This window comes from Sorghum bicolor, chromosome 1 (genome assembly GCF_000003195.3).
Source record: "Sorghum bicolor cultivar BTx623 chromosome 1, Sorghum_bicolor_NCBIv3, whole genome shotgun sequence".
Taxonomy (NCBI): domain Eukaryota; kingdom Viridiplantae; phylum Streptophyta; class Magnoliopsida; order Poales; family Poaceae; genus Sorghum; species Sorghum bicolor.
This window is the reverse complement of record NC_012870.2, coordinates 14017490-14035743: the sequence shown is the minus strand read 5'-3', so window position 1 is coordinate 14035743 and position 18254 is coordinate 14017490. Positions and strand designations below refer to the sequence as shown.

General features: G+C 44.3%; 4 protein-coding genes across 4 annotated transcripts; 2 read left to right on the top strand and 2 right to left on the bottom strand.

The window, feature by feature from the left end:
• LOC8062517 (AUGMIN subunit 8) lies at positions 1504-5575 on the bottom strand. Its single transcript, XM_002464192.2, has 6 exons — positions 4529-5575; positions 4301-4420; positions 3128-3244; positions 2900-2989; positions 2159-2266; positions 1504-2020 (listed from the first exon to the last, which is right to left on the bottom strand). The coding sequence occupies exons 1-6, from the start codon at positions 5573-5575 to the stop codon at positions 1955-1957; spliced, it is 1548 nt and encodes a 515-aa protein (XP_002464237.2). The 3' UTR covers positions 1504-1954.
• On the top strand, positions 7943-10613 carry LOC8062516 (serpin-ZXA). The gene is made up of 2 exons (XM_002466779.2): positions 7943-8466; positions 9610-10613. Exons 1-2 carry the CDS (start codon positions 8053-8055, stop codon positions 10387-10389), a joined length of 1194 nt encoding a protein of 397 aa, XP_002466824.2. The 5' UTR covers positions 7943-8052; the 3' UTR covers positions 10390-10613.
• On the top strand, positions 12354-14476 carry LOC8064500 (serpin-ZXA). The gene is made up of 2 exons (XM_002466778.2): positions 12354-12868; positions 13517-14476. The coding sequence occupies exons 1-2, from the start codon at positions 12452-12454 to the stop codon at positions 14294-14296; spliced, it is 1197 nt and encodes a 398-aa protein (XP_002466823.1). The 5' UTR covers positions 12354-12451; the 3' UTR covers positions 14297-14476.
• LOC8062515 (serine/threonine-protein kinase SAPK10) lies at positions 14860-17878 on the bottom strand. Its single transcript, XM_002464191.2, has 8 exons — positions 17217-17878; positions 16920-17096; positions 16732-16785; positions 16506-16598; positions 16122-16214; positions 15813-15917; positions 15631-15729; positions 14860-15550 (listed from the first exon to the last, which is right to left on the bottom strand). Exons 1-8 carry the CDS (start codon positions 17391-17393, stop codon positions 15260-15262), a joined length of 1089 nt encoding a protein of 362 aa, XP_002464236.1. The 5' UTR covers positions 17394-17878; the 3' UTR covers positions 14860-15259.

The window sequence follows — 18254 nt, the reverse complement described above, 5'->3', positions numbered from 1 at the left end:
AGCATTTTCGTTTTTATTTGACAAACATTGTCCAATCAAGGAGTAACTAGGCTCAAAAGATTTATCTCACAAATTACAGGTAAACTGTGCAATTAGTTTTTATTTTCGTCTATATTTAATGCTCTATGCATTCGACCAAAGATTCGATGTGACGGAGAATCTTGAAAATTTTTGCGAACTAGGCCTTGTTTAGTTCGCAAAAAATTTCATTTTTGGCTACTGTACGTTTTCGTTTTTATTTGATAAACATTGTCCAAACAAGGAGTAATTAAGCTCAAAAGATTCATCTCACAAATTACAGATAAACTGTGTAATTAGTTTTTATTTTTATCTATATTTAATGCTCCATGTATGCAACCAAAGATTCGATGTGACGGAAAATCTTGAAAATTTTTGCAAACTAAACAAGGCCTAAAACATGTGCGTTGGGAACTGAACCAAGCACACGAGCTCTATTTAAATAATAATAATAATAAAGAATGAAGGACCATGCATGTTCGTGATGACCGAATACGATTCAGTTTGCCATATAAAATCCGCACTCACCCGATTCATGCGTCCATAAACATGCATGATCGCTGGATCGACGCAAGAACTATCCAGTCGCCATGGCCATGGCCGATCTCCCTCAAGGGGCCGCCGGCGCCCGGGGCTTTGTTGCTCTCCGCCCCCCAGCGACCACGACCTGATCACGTTCGTCCTCCACCCCATGCATGCATGGTCGACGCCCGGCAGCAGCGCTCGACGTCGACGGCGGTGGCTTCGTCCACCTGGCCGACGTCTACTCCGTCGCTCCCGAGAGGCTGACCGAGCGGTACGCGCCGGCGCCGGCGCCGGGCAGGACCTGTTGGTACTTCATCTCTGCCCCGCACGCTGCCGCTACAGGGCCGCGGCCGGCGCCCTAGGCGAAGGGCGATGGAACTCGGAGACCGGCGAGAGGTCAGCCCCGTCGTCAGGGGTGCGGACGGCCGCTGCCTCGCGCACGTGGTTGTCCTACTCCTACGGCGGCGGCGGCGGCGCCAGGACGACGACGACGACGCCGCCGCCGCCGTGGACGACGGTCACCATCTGGTGTTTGCTATGGTGGAACTCGCGCTCGACGACGAGCACGGCGCCACGGCTACGGTGGTGGCGTGGGAGGAGGAGATTTCGTCCTGTGCAAGTTGTTCAGGTCGTCGCCTCACGATCGACGAGGTTGCCGTGCCCGCGCTCCTCTTCAACTGCATGCAACAGGAAGGCGGCCGGCCGGCGACCACACGGAGGCTCCACCGGCCCAGCGCGTGCGGCACAGCAACACTGATGCAGCACGTACTCGTTCTGAATAGCTACTCCTTACATATACTACTGGTAGCCGGCAGGTACACGAAAAGCACACACTCCATCACGAACACAGACCACAAAGGTACTTCGATATATTCGTAAGCTCTCTTACGTCTACGGATATATGCTCCAAAAACTGCGCTCGAGCATTCATATAATGTTCAAATTTCGTACTTCGAGATATTCACACATGATAAGAACGAATTATTTCAGATACGCTTTGAACTGTGACAGCTGAAGACAACTACATGCATGTGCTTCTACATTATTTCAGATATTCAAATTTTGGTTTCTAACACAAACATCTCTGTGCTCTTTATTCTTTTATTTTATTATAGCAGACTACATATGCTTCTACATTATATTATAGAGAAGACAAAAACCCTAAACTACAGCCGAATCAATATTTCTTGATCGGCCAATCCTTTTCTCAGTCTTGTATACCAATATATGATATGCGCCCCTCTCTGCATCATCTAAAGTTGATTATAACTACAATCAACAACTATTTTGTTCCTTATACCATGGTAGCCAAGAACAGCTATACCTCATCCAATAATATGCACTGCAACATCAATAATAGCTAAACCATCTTATACCTCCACTAGTTAACTGACCTACAAGATCACTTCCTTCATGTTTTGTTTTTGGTTTGATTTTTCAGCTGCATCACTTGGATCCTGAGGCCATCCTCCATCACCTACACAATCGAGGAATGCCTAACACTGTCAGTTCAACATAGCATGTAGGAAAATCTAAGCATTTCAACACATAGGATTTTGATAGAACAGAAGTTTACACAGATCAAAGTAATAGTTTATTTTTGGTGAAACCGCACCTGCATATCATGCGCTTGATGTAAGAGGTCAGTACACTCTTGAAGTAGCACTTGCTCTTCTGATACCACATTATTGAGTTCAGAAGCCACATCCTCAATTTCTTCAACCTTCATTGCAAGATCAATTAGTCCTAGAAAGTAAATATGAATAAAAATGACCATATATATAGACATGCAGGAGCCAATAAAGAATGACTTTAAAAAAAGAGTGCAATATACCCCTAAAGAATTATCCTTGGGTAGGAGCATCTGAGCATGTGTAATCCACATGTGCAAACCATGAGCTAGTTTATTGATCCTCTTTTACTTATGTTATTAGTAACGTAGTATTACTAATGTTTTTCTTTTATTTTCTTACTTCATATCCTCTTTGTTGATGGCTCTTGTTTGGTTTCATAGCCTACCTAACTTGGCTTGTACTAAAGGCCTTTTTATTATACTATATTGACATAAGCTACATCAATTTGTTCTAGCAGAGAACTCTAAATAAAAATGACCATAGAGCCATAGACCATGTCAGTTTGTTCCAGAAGATATAGACCAGATATTGCTTTTGCCATGTGTGAAACAGCATTCAAATAATGGGCAACAGTTTTAGCTCATGTTGATTTATGTGTACACTACGCATGCAGCAATGTAGTGAACTGAGGGTTTTCATTTTTATGAAAAGGAAAGCTGTAAATTCGAACAACTAAGTACAGTGTAGGAATCTGACTACATCGAAGTTACAAATTTCTGTACCTTTCTTGACAACTTCTCAGCAAAGGGAGACAACTGTTTCATAATTTCCATTGCACAGTTAAGAGCTAATTTGACTCTTCCAGTGTTGGTCTGAAATGTTGTCACAAGGATAAGCCGATAAACCATGTACAACACAAGAAAACAATTGAAGATATTATTATGAACCAAAATGGAAAAACTGGATCAAATTAAAATGCCATGTGGTTACTTTTAACAATTAAAACTAACCTTAATGTTCCCTCGGGTTGGTAGACGTGATGCAGCATTAAGGAGAGAAACTGTTCCTGATGCAAGGCAACTTATATGTTCTCTCTCAAGTTCACACCACTGTTCCAAGGAAGGCACCTGATGGTTTAGAAAGGACAAATTATTATGCTGTCGCAAATTAAGACTTTTTACCACTTGTTTGCAGAAGTCTTCAATTTATAGCCTTTCATGAGGCATTGATGTCAATTTTCTGGCATGGAGCTAGCAGTTAAAGTAAGTTTTGGTTTAGATTTAACTTTTAGTTTACAGTCAATGATAGGTGCATATAGGTTTATTGATTGGTTCTTATGTGAGGACCATCATGATGAGATCAGTGAGAAGAAGACTGACCAAAAATAGAGGTCTAAATACAAGCAAAGATAGTCAGATATTTTTTGATGGAGGAAGCTCCATGTTGAACAATGATTCTGTTTTGAAATGGTGAGTTGATGTCATTTACATAACGAGAGAGTAAGAAGATTGACGGTAGACAAACTGGCGGGAACTCTTGTTCAGTATCAGCCAAGTTTCTATAAAGGCTTGAATAGATAATAAAGTGCGAGTTTCGATAGAAAAAGAATTTAAAACAAGCGAGGGAGAAACTATAAAACTTTGTTCATTCTTGCTTTACTCACAAGCACATGAGCTCCACAATAAACAAACAAGTTCAGCATCTAACAATCTTGATCCCAAAGAATCAAGTAAACCAGAGCCCTGCCAACCAAAGAGCAACAATCAACATATTATCTCCTCAGCAAACCCTCTAGCTATGCTCCTAGAGTGCAAGGCCCACGGTGGGCTTCTCACATGCGCAACTACTGCTAATAAACCACAAAGATTTTAATTACAATCCTTGCATTTGGAAGATGTTATGTGTTATATACTTGAGGAAGCTGTGATTAACTAGGGATATAAGTGCATGCTCTCCCACTAGAACTCCTAAAAAAATTCAATAAAAATTCTTTGTAATATTAGTTGTTTTGGATCACTGTATGCTAAGCACGGATTTAAAAATCTAAACCATCTGTTCAAGACAAACATGTGTAACTAACTCTGTATTCTGAAAAACAAAAGTCCATTCCATGTCTTCTCCTCCATGATGAGCTAGGTAACTTCCAGGTTTTGAAGAAGCATATGAACACAACATTGTCATACCTGAGCATCAACAACAAAGTCGATCTTCTCCATCCTCTTAAGACACTCCAGTTCAGCCTTTTTTTGCGCAACAGATTTCTGCAGATTAGCAATCCTCTCCGAGAGCCCATATAGTGATTCCTGTATATACGAAAGACAAATAAAACGACATGATCACTGCAACTCGAACTTCCAATAAAAAGTGCGATGGTGAAACTGAACTAGTTAGATCTTAAATATTTCAAACACCTCAGCAACAGCTTTCTTGGTTATCGCCATAGCCTCTGCCTGGGCATTCAAAAATCTATACTGCATGTAGCGATTCTCCAGAATCCGCAGCTTGTGCACATCCTCCTGCTTCCCGGCAGCTTTGCCGCCTCCCATCACCGCTGCTCCCTTCTTAACCACTACAACCTTCCGTGCAGGCGGCGGCAGCAGCGCGTGCTTCACCACAGCTGCTGGTGTTTTTGCTTGGCGGCGATCTGGCAGCGCCAAGGCTAGGGCCTGAAAGCAGAATGGGTTTGGTGGTATGCCGGGCCCCTCTGTTGTCCCTGGCGGTGATGTCCTTGGCTCAAGGAACGGGACAGGCCGAGGGCAGGGAGTTGCTGCCCTGGAGTCGATGGCTGCGGCCGAGGTCTCAGGCGAAGCGCTATAGAAGCTGAAGCTGGTGCGCGCTGGCGTTGATGGTCGCACACAGCCCCGCCTACGGTGTTGGTGGTGGTGCCCCGCCGTGGTGATGTTAGGAGAGGCTCTGGACGACGGGCAGAGGATGCGCCTTGGGCCGGGACCGGGAGTGGCGGTGGCGCCGGGGACACCAGCGGCGGCGAGAGGCGTGGGCGGGTTCAGGCGCGGGCGGTGCATTTCCTCGAACAGATCCCGCGCCGCGCCGCGCTTGCGCGATCCTGGCGTAGGCGGGCGGTTTTCGTCGGTGAGGCCAGAGGAGGCGGTGGGGGCGGCGTGGGCGGGCATGAAGTGGTGGTGCGCGCGCGTGGACGGCGTGGAGGAATGGGACGGGGCTGGGAGCGGCGAGGCGGAGTGGAACGAGGATGTCGAGAGGCGAGGGGACGGTGCTGCTGCTGCAGGGAGCGGCGTGGCGGAGTGGAACGAGGAGGTCGAGACGCGAGGGGACGGGGCCGGGACGAGCGGCGTGGAGAGGTAGCGCGAGCTCACCTCGCGGATGCGGCGGCGAGGGCGCGCGGCGGGCGCGGCTGATGGGAGCGGCTCGGAGGTGGACGAGGCCGGTGCAGCAGGCATCTCGGCCACCGGCGGCGCGGTGGAGGACGAGGCGGAGGCCATTGATTGAAGGAGACGCCTGCTGGCGATGGACGTAGCCGCAGGCCGCAGCAGCCGTGGAGGGCTGAGGGGGATGCGTCCAAAAACTCAAATAGACGAGGGCTCAGGGATGGTCTGCGCCTCCGTGTTCGATCAGAGGCAACGGACACATGCAACTCGCTCAAGTCGTCCGTGGCCGGTTGCCCGGTTCATTCAAAGTTTCAAATGGTGAAAATTTTCTGACCCAACCGAAACTTTTTTTTGGTGATTGTAGATCAGGCTTGTTTAGGGGGTGTTTGGCACCGCTCTGCTCCACGTTTTTCAGCTCCGCTTCACGTTTTTTAGCCAAACGGTTTCAGCTCCAAGCACTCAGTTCGAGAAAAAAGAGTTGAGTAGAGGTACTCCACGAACTTCAGGTTTTTGTGGAGCTGCTCCATAGTGGAGTTTGTGGAGCAGAGTTTTTGGAGCAGTGCCAAACACCCCCTTAGTTTCAAAAAATTTTACAAAGTAAACACTATAGCACTTTTGTTTATATTTAACAAATATTGTTCAATTATAAACAGATAAACTACGTAATTAGTTGTTTTTTAATCTATATTTAATGCTCTATGCATGTGCCGTAAGATTCGATATGACGGGAAATTTAAAAAATTTTGTAAATTTTTTTGAGAACTAAACAAGGCCCAAGATTCACTTATTTTGACCGTCAAAATGTTCATGTTTAGTTAATGTTTATAAAAAATTCAGCTACAATTTGATCAAGAGACACAAAGAGAAAACAAATGGATTATAGTTTGGTAAATTTACACCTTTATATTCAAGGAGGAACTTGTGGGTTTGTTTGAACTCTAGATTATACTAAAATTTAAATTTAGTAATATTTTTTTACTAGTACAATGTTGTTTCAACTATCATCAAGGGTACTGCGCTAGTAGGCCTTTAGCGGTATCACTATACCTAACATGTATGGTATTTTTGTGTGGAAGACTGTGATTAATTCAGGGTCTCTTTGGTTGGGCTTTTGAACCTGCTTTTGCTTTTGTAAAAGCCAAAAGCCAACCAAAGGGCCCAAAAAGCCACAAGTGCTTTTGCCCAAAAGCAGCTTTTCTCGTAGTACAAATCCAAAAGCACCTCACCCCCTGCTTTCACTGACTTTTGGGATCCGTTCAGTTTTTTTTCCAAAAGCCACAAGTGACCAACCAAATGACTTTTGGATTTCTCAAAGCCCACATCCCACAGCAGCTTTTCAAAAGCTCAAAGCTCACAGTAGCTTTTCCAAAAGTCACAGCCCAACCAAACACACCCTCAGATTCAATATATACGGATTAAAAGGAGACAGATCTATATTCAACCCCGAAGGTGTGGGTAATAAGACTCCACACATATCTTGGTATGGGACATAAAAAATAGATGTAATGACCGATTCCTTATCCGTGCAAGACACATCAATAATTCTTCCCTCTCCAATTAGTTTTGATTAGGTTGTCTTTGTTTAAAATTGCATTATTCAAGGTTAAACACATGAAGATTTTGATTTTTGGTGTCAACTTGGCTTTTCAGATTGGCTTACAACTGATGCCATAATCGGTATTGCACATGTGCTTGTAACTTGTAAGGATGTTTCTAGTAGAGAGTTTTATAACCTTTGTTTTCAAAAATACAAACTGCAATAAAACAATGGTAGAATCATCATCCTCAATGCATAGATATTTAACTCCATAAATCATCTAAAGTTGAAAATCGAGCCAAAGGCCAAAGCTAGAAGAGTTTCAACTAAAAAAAACTCACATCTTCTCTCCTTTTAAAAATGTCATAAATTGGTAGCATATATTAAATTCATATAATAAAACTCACCCACTATAATAACTAGTCTAAGATTTAAGAGGATCTAACATATAACTGTCCAGATTTTCCAATCCTAGTTCTATCTTTTTCCTTAATAGAAGAGGATATATTGCAACCACCTATGGTTCTAGTTAATTGTTTAAAACTTTGACTTCAAAAATAATGCTGCATTAAATGTTCACTATAGATAGAGTAAGTTGGAATTTATTATTATTATATTATTATAGATAGAGTAAGCTGGAATTTATTATTATTATTATTATTATTATTATTATTATTATTATTATTATTATTATTATTATTATTATTATTATTATATCTAGACCTTGATAGCTTTAACTTGGAAATTATTTCGTAATAATATCTTAGTATATTGATGACCGCCACTAGCCAGTAGCCACGGCCCACGTAGGATATTGGGTCTTGGCACCTGGCAGCAGCCCATGGGCCCTGCCCTGACGCCTGTTGCTTTCATGGAAGCAGAAAAGGCCTTCTTCGCCTGGAGCTTGTTGCTGTCCAGTCCAGCAAAATACCCGGAAAACACCCTGCAAGACCTGGAAATCGCAACACCCCCCGGCCAGCGATCTGCACCCCGTTTCTTCCTCGTGGAGTCTCAAGGGAGTCTCTCAGACCAAGTGGACCTACCGACACCGACCATGGCCACCGCCGACATCCGCGTCTCCATCGGGCACCAGACCCGCTTCGCGCTGCGCCTCGCCGCCGCGCTCTCCTCCCCGTCCCCCTCCGCTTCCCCCGCCGGGAACGTCGCCTTCTCCCCGCTCTCCCTCCACGTCGCGCTCAGCCTCCTCGCCGCCGGCGCGGGCGGCGCCACGCGCGACCAGATCGCCGCCACCCTAGGAGGAGGAGGCGACGCGGCCGAGGGCCTCCACGCGCTCGCCGAGCAGGTGGTGCAGCTCGTGCTCGCCGACGGGTCCGGCGCCGGCGGCCCGCGCGTCGCCTTCGCCGACGGCGTCTTCGTCGACGCGTCGCTCAAGCTCAAGCCGGCCTTCCAGGAGGTCGCCGTCGGAAAGTACAGGGCCGACACCCAGCCCGTGGATTTCCAGAAAAAGGTTGTTCCCCTCCCTCCCGAGCTCCTGCTTAAGACTTGCGAACTTCTAGCGTAACTAGGATCTAGATCATTAGATGTAAAACCAAATTATAGAGTGGTCCATGTGCAATTTTCATGATTTTAGAGAGCTCATCTACTACTTAGGGTGCTCATGGACCACATGTCCACTAAGCTAGCTCGGCCCTGCTACCATAGCTACTAAAGATTGTTTGCTTGGATATGAATCAAATCTTGCTATTTCTACCTGCTATGGCACAGATTGGCTAGTACCTTCTGATTTATTTTTATGTGCATTTATACATCATTGATACTCATGTCAGAGTTATTAAGTGGCTGATTTCTCCTTAACTCATAAATTAAGCGTAATAATGTTTTCTGTAGATGTTCCTTATATATACAGTCATTATATGTCACATAGGTGCTTTTATATCGTTACTTGTTTCCTAATCTTTGTGGCCTATCACTTAACAGTGCTTATACTTGTAACATACCATGATTTTTTTAAGAAATAACAAGTCTATAATCCTTTTACAATATATGTTTAGACAGATATAATTACTTTCTTGTTCCCTCATCCAATTGTGCTATTTACTGTTCAGTCTGAATTTCAGCCTGGTCGGTGCAGATTGCTGCAGCTGAAGTTGCAATAATTCCACAATAATTCTTACAGTAACAAGCAGTGATGGAGCTGCATCTGTAGCTGCAACAATATGTTCTGATCACAGCCAATATTTAGAAGTTACTAGAATATTTAAATAATATGGATATGCAGTTGAATGTATCAGCATTTTCTCGAGTAAGTTTCTGCAGCGGTCTCTTGTACTATGCATATATTGCTGTATCTTGACAGTTTAGATGATTATAGTCAGGTGAACTCTCTCTTTTTGCATATAATTTCCTTCTCATATGAATGCTCTGTGATAATGGTACTACACTAATGCCTGGTTCACTTCTCAATTTCTAAAGTCTGTTTTATTTCTTGTTTGTTTTAGTTTGTGGCACATTAACGTATAATGGTTTGCTCAGTTTCTTTTCATACTTATATCCTTGCACTATTTCAGTTATATTGGAAACTTCAGGATGATTTTGTTTTATGCTTTTGACATGAGTAAGAAGCACTGATATATTCTCTCTTATTGGTCAGGCTGCTGAAGCTGCTGGTAAAGTGAACTCATGGGTAGAAAAAATTACTTCTGGTCTCATCAAAGAGATCCTCCCCCCAGGCTCTGTTGACCACACCACCAGGCTTGTTCTTGGTAATGCGCTGTATTTTAAAGGAGCTTGGACTGAGAAGTTTGATGCATCTAAAACAAAAGATAGTGAGTTCCACCTTCTTGATGGGAGCTCAGTTCAAGCACCATTCATGTCCAGTACAAAAAAGCAATATATTGTGTCTTACAACAACTTAAAGGTGCTTAAACTTCCATACCAGCAAGGTGGGGACAAGAGGCAATTCTCCATGTACATTCTTCTTCCAGATGCAAAAGATGGCATCTGGAGCTTGTCTGAAAAGTTGAGCTCTGAACCAGAGTTCCTGGATAAGTATATCCCAATGCAGAAGGTTCCAGTTGGACAGTTCAAGGTCCCCAAGTTCAAGATATCCTTTGGATTTGAGGCATCTAAATTGCTCAAAGGTCTTGGGCTCCAGCTTCCATTCAGCGCACAAGCAGACCTATCAGAGTTAGTTGATTCACCAGAGGGACAGAACTTGTCTGTTTCGTCCGTATACCACAAGTCATTTGTCGAAGTGAACGAGGAAGGAACGGAGGCCGCCGCCGCATCTGCTGCAACAGTTGTGCTCCGGTCATTCGCGATGCCTCAGGATTTCGTCGCAGATCACCCCTTCCTCTTCCTGATCCGAGAAGACTTGACTGGCGTGGTGCTGTTTGTCGGCCATGTGGTGAATCCCCTCCTTGCTCCGTAGTGTGTTTGTTCAAAATCGCTACCTTGTTGATTGGTGCGGTTCCATCCTGTCGCCCAGTTGCATGGGCTGTGACAAGTGATCAAGCTTCCTGTGTAATCTGCCATATTTTGTTTTTGATTTTGAATAAATAGATGCTTGATCGATGTATGCAAGGTTGTGAGATGATAGTTCAGAATTGATATGTATGGTCATGGACTCATGGTACTTACTGTATCCTTCTTCCACCCTGATGTTTCTCGTTCTAGTGACCTTTTATAGTGACATCTGTAGTGACATATAGATTCTTTAAACAAAAGAGCAAAGCACATTATATGCTCGTAGCCAACTTAACCACAACAATTGTTTATGAAGCTCGTATCAACTCCATTCCCTTTTATCTAGCCTGAAAGGAGAGATTTTAGATGCCAAGACACTCCTAGAAATATGGGCTTTGCATTTGTGAGCTGTTTTTGCTTCATATTATTCTCCACTAAAATATAGTCATGAGTGCATAAAACAGCCATGCATGTATACATGCATCCAATGCTCCGGTTTTTTAACTAGGGCCTTGTTTAGTTCACTCCGAAAACTAAAAAGTTTTCAAGATTTCCCGTCACATCGAATCTTTCCGCACATATATGAAGCATTAAATATAGACGAAAATAAAAATTAATTGTACAGTTTACCTGTAAATCATGAGATGAATCTTTTGATTCTAGTTAGTCCATAATTGGACAATATTTACCACAAACAAACGAAAGTGCTACAGTAGCAAAATCCAAAATCTTTTCGCATCTAAACAAGGCCTAGGCCTAGTAATGACTAGTCCCCTCGGTAATTTAGCTAGTGCCAGTTACTGTGGCCAAACCAAAAAATTGCTTGCATGCCAGATAAAAAGGGAATGGAGGAAGTATCGATGATATTGGCACCCCGAACCAAATATGATGGGATATACAAAGTTGAGCTCCTTTTTTTAACATCCTGCTTGACTTTGATGTTCGGTCTTTTTTTATACTCCATCCATTCCAAATTATAAGTCATTCTAAAAATTTTAGAGAGTCAAAGCATTTTCAACTTTGACTAAAATTATAGAGAGAAATACTAAGATTTGTAACATAAAGTGAGTATAATATGAAAATATAATTAAGGAAGAATATAATGATTCTTAGTTGGTATTATAATAATAATTATTTTATCATATAAATTTGGTCAAACTTAGAATAGTTTGACTCTTCAAAATTCTTAGAATGACTTACAATTTGGAATAAAGAGAGTAGAAAACAATTGACTAGGCTTTGTGATGTTCACGATGATAAGGCAGAGATTTGGTACAAAATCTCATTGAGTGAAAATATCTGACCCTGGAAAACTGAAACCATCGCTGTTTTGAAGTTCCTAATAACTTCCTACTTACAGTAGCTCGTTCAATGAATCAACTGCCAAGTTTAGAAGGCGCGGGTGCATTTTACTCCTTGGGAAAGTAGTAAAAAATCGCTCCAGGTCTCCAACACCTCCTCGCAAGCTTGCCCTTAAGAAAGAGTAAATGGTTTTCTAAATAATAATTTAGAGAGTGATTTAAGAAAGACTCTGGGAGATGCTTTAGCTCCTCTTTTGCTACTACATTACTATCTAAATAATCAAAAAAATGCAACTCTAGTTTTATACATATTATTAGTCAACTATTTCAACTCCTCTTTTGCTACTACATTACTATCTAAATAACCAAAAAAATGCAACTCTAGTTTTATACATATTATTAAGTCAACTATTTCAAATTCATAATTTATAAAAAGAAATATTTATATTTATATTTATATTTATAGAAGTAAAAAATAAATATAATCTTGATATCTATTAGACGATGGATTTAATTTTAGATTATGTTGGAGTTGCATTTGTGATAGGAACTATCTTAGCTTATCTTAAGCAGGCAGCCCTGATCACCGATTCTTCGCTGATCTGTCCAGCAAAATAACTGAAGACACCCCGAAATATTCCATAATCTCTCTCACGCCACTTTCTTCCTTCCTTCCTCTCTGCTGTGTGCTTGTGTGTCCAAGAAACCATCACCCCGGAACCGACCATGGCCACCGCCGACATCCGCCGCTCCATCGCAGGCCAGACACGCTTCGCCCTCCGCCTCACCGCCGCGCTCTCTTCGACCGCCGCCGCGGCTCCCGCCAGAAACACCGCCTTCTCCCCGCTCTCCCTCCACGTCGTGCTCAGCCTCCTCGCCGCCGGCGCGGGCCATGCCACGCGCGATCAGCTGCTCACCGCACTCGGAGGAGGCGATGGGCCGGTCGCAGCTGAGATCCTGCACGCGCTTTCCGAGCAGGTGGTGCAGCTCGTGCTCGCCGACGGGTCCGGAGTCGGCGGTCCGCGGGTCGCCTTTGCCGATGCTGTTTTCGTCGATGCGTCGCTGAAGCTGAAGTCGGCCTTCGAGGAGGTCGCCGTCGGAAAGTACAAGGCCGAGACGCACTCTGTCGACTTCCAGGAAAAGGTTAACTCTCTTGCTTGCAAACAACTAGCATAGTTATTAGGGACTGTTATAACTGTAAGTTTAAGCAAATATTGCAATTTCTAGAATCATGCTAGGAATTGGTTCATTTATGTTTAATTGATAATACGTACAGTTCAGACCTGTAGAGAATCCTTAGTTGATACCGGGAGTATTAATAGCATGTCTCTGTATTTGAAGAGTTAAACGGTGCAGTTACATACTACACATGTCTTTCAGAATTTTTACTTCTATAGTTCTATGCGAGTATGGACTCAAAAATATTTAGTTAAACTTGGACCTTTACTATATATATCGTGTGACACTTATGGTATGTGAGTTTCACCACTCATGTACCCAGCCCAATGATGTGCTGAGTATTGTTCAATAAACACTGCAATTTTTGCCTCTATTGCATTAAAAATGTCTGTGTTAAGTGTTAACATGATCATTATGGTTTTCTTGAACTATGGAAGTATCATTAGTTTCTTTTTGTGCCAATACGGTGCTTTCTAATGCATTGCATATCTCATAAAATTATGCATTTGTTATCTCTCAAAAAAATTATGCATTTGTTCCCTTGATCTGTTACACAGTGTATAATATAAACTGTAATTTAGATTCTGTATTTTTTTCTCTCTTTTTTGCCAGGCTGCACAAGTTGCTGGTGAAGTGAACTCCTGGGTAGAGAAAGTGACCTCAGGTCTAATCAAAGAGCTGCTGCCACCAGGATCTGTTGATCAGACCACCAGGCTGGTTCTTGGCAATGCACTCTATTTCAAAGGAGCTTGGACTGAAAAGTTCAATGTATCTGAAACCAGAGACAGCGAGTTCCACCTTCTTGATGGCACCTCAGTTCAAGCACCTTTCATGTCCAGCGGAAAGGATCAATGCATTGCGTGTTACGACGACTTTAAGGTGCTTAAGCTTGCTTACCAACAAGGCGGGGACAAGAGGAAGTTCTCCATGTACATACTTCTTCCGGAAGCACGGGATGGACTATGGAGCTTGGCTGAAAAACTGAGCTCTGAGCCTGAGTTCATGGAGGAGCATATCCCGACGAGGAAGGTTCCGGTTGGGCAGTTCAAAGTCCCCAAGTTCAAGGTTTCCTTTGGGTTCGAAGCATCCGATCTGCTAAAAGGATTGGGGCTTGAGCTACCATTTAGCTCGCAAGCAGATCTGTCAGAGTTGGTTCATTTGCCAGCAGGACAGAACCTGTGTGTTTCATCCATTTTCCACAAGTCGTTTGTCGAAGTTAACGAGGAAGGAACGGAGGCCGCCGCCGCATCTGCTGCAGTGGTTATGCTCTGTTCATTCAGGATGCCCACGGATTTCGTCGCGGATCACCCTTTCCTGTTCCTGATTCGTGAAGACACAACTGGTGTGCTGCTGTTCGTTGGTCATGTGGTGAATCCCCTGCTTGCTCCATAGACCATAGTTCTGAACTGCTGACGCTGCGATCCCATCCCTTGCATGCTGACTACAATATAGCGACATTTGGTCGTGTGTATGCATAAATAAGTGGCTTGATCGATGTATGTCAGGTTGTGCGATGATACACTGCAATAATCAATATACATGGTGCCTGTTTACTATTCAGATGTTGGTTAAGTTCTTCTTTGATGAAATATTAGGTATAGAAGCTCATCTGGTCCGGTTACCATCTTTTCTTTTGTATTTCGTATATGTCAATCTTCTATTATGCCAGGTACAGGAGCTGCTCAGTAAAATTCACTGGAAGGTGATGTTAGAAATAGATTTTTTTTAATCTTAGTTGGATTGCATTCCATTCATTATACCAACTATGAATGCATACAACCACTAAATCTATAATGAATCTATAATGAACATTTAAATAGGTGAGAGTCGTTTCAAAGATAGTGCCTTTGTGATTCAACCGTGAGATACATATATACAGAAGTCAAAAGACACAAAAACTGAGAAAGATCTCCGGTGGGTTCCCAAGAAATCGTAAGATACGGATGAAATAAAGATGGAAAAGAGAACGGGCAATGGAGTTTCTTTATTTTCCTACACCAAATACATATGATACAAACAGTGTAATGATACAAGTACATCGCTATCCCTTAGTCGGGGATGCAGAAACAAAGGGTCTTCTCAGATGAACGAGGTTCTAGCAGTAGCAATTCCAAAGGGCTAAACTGTTGTAAAACACTGGAGGTGCACCAAACAACAGCCAAACACAACGGGATGATAGAAAAGGGGCATCACGGCATCAGGCGTGAGCAGCATATGCAGCAGATACCTGCAAGTACAATACAACTGCCAGCAGCGCACACCCCTTGCGTATTATCTTGGTAACCTTTGACGCAACAGAGCCATCTGAGCGCGGTTGATGATACACATTGCCTCGTTGCTGAGTATTCGATGCTGTCACATAGCATACACGATCTCCCCACTGCTTTCCAGGTCAAGATCGGCATCTGAGTCTAGGTCCTCCATGTCATCGTCGAGGTCAAGGCCGTCGTTCAGGAACTGGTTGAGTCCACGAGAACCAGCTGCTGGAATGGTCGCCTCAGCCAGGATCTGCATGATCTCATCCATGCTCTGCATTGGTTGCTCGGGCTCCTCGTACTGTTTGCTCATTGTGCTGTCATCCATTAGGTCAGCTGGGAGGTTCTTCAAGAACCAAGGATGGTTTCTTATCTCAGGGATGGTGATCCTCTGTATATGGAGTGTCAGTGATTTGCTCAAATGAAACATGTGCAGGAACTAATGGATCACTAGAATCTGAAAGTGCTCACAGTGGCTGGGTTGGCGACAAAAATCCTAGAAATAAGATCTTGGCATTCTGGAGATATGTGGACATAGTCTGGAATTGAGTACTGCACACCCAATATTCTCTGCAAAACAAATCTCGTTGGTGTTTAATCAAAATGGGCAGTCAATTCAGAAACGCTGATGTAAATATATCTGCAAAGAAAACCTGAATTGTCTTCCTAAAATTCTTAGGCTCATCTGGGTCCTCAAATGGATATGCACCGACCAGCATCACATAAAGGGTTACTCCGCATGACCAGACATCAGCAACCTTGGTTCAGTAACAAATAGTTAGCAACTGATTTAGCGTTCCAATCTTCCAACATAGTTCCGCCCTACTATACATGGCTACACACTATTCATGTATAAATGCTTTGCCACACAAACATGTTGCTCAAGTGGAGAACAATAGCATGCACTTTGAATAGAAACAGTATGCTAAGTGTAGATTAATCAATGGCATTACGCATAATACCTTTCCATCGTATTCCTTCTTCAGAAGAACCTCAGGAGCAATGTATGCAGGAGTTCCCACTGTGGATTTCGGCTGAGAGTGTAGAACTGATGACTGCAATGCAAAAAGAGTTATAAGCAGAGCAACAGTTTAAGGAGACAAATTTCACACAAGATGACCCATTATTTTTTTCTTTTGAATAACAATATCTAATAAATTATAAGCAGATGATTTCAGTTAATTTATTCTTGACTACGTCAAGGGCTGCTAATTACAGTTACTAATAATCTTACTCCTCATTTGGTATATATTATAACAGCGTAAAGTGCTGTCAAGTGTCAACTGCAACAGTATTTCATTTCCCCACTAAATTTGTAAATAAACAGAGTGAGCATCTTGCAGTACCTTTGAATAGCCGAAATCACATATTTTGAGGCGAGGTGCGGTGCTCCCGTCCAACAGGGTGTTCTCTAGCTTCAAGTCACGATGGCATACTTGCTTGACAGAGAGGTAGGCAGAAAACAGAGCAATTTTAAACAGACCAGTCCAGGACAGTACAAAGATTGACGATCCACATGCTATATTTGGTAATAATAATATTGGAAGGAAAGAAAATAAAGAGTAGTAGTACCATGGAATGGCAGTAGCTGACCCCTGATATGAGTTGCTGGAAAAAGAAACGCGCCTGAAAGGAGCTTTGACAGTTGATTAGTCAACCATGTTTGTACATGACAGGACAGGAGTGGCAATACTGGTACAGAAGACAGACAGCACGAGCAACAAGCAGGAGCTGATGAGAGAAGACGAAAGACATGGAACCTCGTCCTCGCTGAATCTGCCGGCGTTGCAGATGCGCTCGAAGAGCTCCCCGCCGGAGGCGTACTCCATGACGATGGCGAGGTGCGTCGGGGTGAGGATGACCTCCTTGAAGCGGATGATGTTGGGGTGGCGCAGGGAGCGGTGGTTGATGATCTCCCGCTGCACGTTCTCGTCGATCTGCAGCGGGTGGGGTGGTCAGTGGTGGTGGATGATGTTGGTGCTACTTGCTAGCGAGGCAGGCAGGAAGACGAGAGCAAGGCACGGTAGCGAGTGGTAGCGGAAAGAAAAAAACCAGACCTTCTCGCCTCGCTCGATGTACTTGACGGCGACGAGCTGTCCGTCGGCGCGGTTGCGCATGAGGCGCGCGACGCCGAAGTTGCCGGAGCCGATGTCGCGTACGAGCTCGTAGCGGTCGCCGTCGTGCATTATGGGCATGTCCATCCCCGGCCCCACGGTGAGCGCCGCCCGGTCCATCGCCGGCGCCAGCCAAAGCAGCAGCAGCAGGAGGAGGAGGTGGTAGGCTAGGAGGCAAGGTGTCGAGGCGAGCAGTCCACCAGCAGCAGCAGCAGGTAGCGTTACCGGCCCGCGGCGCGCGTCCCGTGACCCCGCCCCGCGATCCAAGAAGCGACGCGCAGCCTCTCCCCTCCCTCGCCTTTTAGCTCCGGGGAAAGAGGTGGTAAAGGAGGCGGCGCTGGCGGATTTGGTTGGGCCCGATTGGGCGGAGGAGGAAGCACACCTCGTGATCCCTCCCCTCCCCTCGCCTTCTCTCTCTCCTCTCTATATCACTTCGCCCTTTTTTCTTCCCCACCTCGCTCGCTGCCTTTTTTTTTTTTTATCTATTGTTTATCATTGTCATCATCTTCTCCTTCTCTCTCTCCCTCTCGCACTGGTCTGTGTATGTTGTTTGTTTCACTAAGCAAGAAAAAAAAAATAAAAATAAAATAGTTTGCTTCTTTTTTTCTGATAAAAAAATGGTTTGCTTCAGTTTCTCTCTCTTCCTCTGTCCCTTTCCCTCCCCCGCGGGTCGCGGCGAGGCGAGGCGAGACGGAGCAAGAAGACGGTGGTGTGGGCTGCTGCGGTTGCTTGCCATCCTGCTCGTTTCCCGCGTCAGTTACCTAACTTACACCGCCACCTGGGCCCAGGAGCTCCCTTGGGTCCCTACTGTCATCCAGCTTCGACCAAGGATACGTGGTGACCAAAGGTAGGGAGTACTACTACTCGTACGTAATTGAGCCGTGGGCCCAAGGGGGGGAGGTGGTGACGGTCCAAAAGTGCACCGTGCGGAAGTTACCGGAATAGGCCTGAGTCGGTACACAGCCCATGATGGGATCGGAG

Coding starts and splice junctions, on each gene's coding strand:
- LOC8062515 (XM_002464191.2), bottom strand. CDS start 17,393: ATGGACCGGGCGGCGCTCACCGTGGGGCCGGGGATGGACATGCCCATA. Junction 15,918..16,121: donor AGAAGGAATACGATGGAAAG/GTATTATGCGTA, acceptor TACTGAACCAAG/GTTGCTGATGTCTGGTCATG. Junction 15,730..15,812: donor ATTTTAGGAAGACAATTCAG/GTTTTCTTTGCA, acceptor TTTGTTTTGCAG/AGAATATTGGGTGTGCAGTA.
- LOC8062517 (XM_002464192.2), bottom strand. CDS start 5,575: ATGGCCTCCGCCTCGTCCTCCACCGCGCCGCCGGTGGCCGAGATGCCT. Junction 3,245..4,300: donor ACTTTGTTGTTGATGCTCAG/GTATGACAATGT, acceptor CTAAACCATCAG/GTGCCTTCCTTGGAACAGTG. Junction 2,267..2,899: donor CTGAGAAGTTGTCAAGAAAG/GTACAGAAATTT, acceptor CTTGCAATGAAG/GTTGAAGAAATTGAGGATGT.
- LOC8062516 (XM_002466779.2), top strand. CDS start 8,053: ATGGCCACCGCCGACATCCGCGTCTCCATCGGGCACCAGACCCGCTTC. Junction 8,467..9,609: donor CCGTGGATTTCCAGAAAAAG/GTTGTTCCCCTC, acceptor CTTATTGGTCAG/GCTGCTGAAGCTGCTGGTAA.
- LOC8064500 (XM_002466778.2), top strand. CDS start 12,452: ATGGCCACCGCCGACATCCGCCGCTCCATCGCAGGCCAGACACGCTTC. Junction 12,869..13,516: donor CTGTCGACTTCCAGGAAAAG/GTTAACTCTCTT, acceptor CTTTTTTGCCAG/GCTGCACAAGTTGCTGGTGA.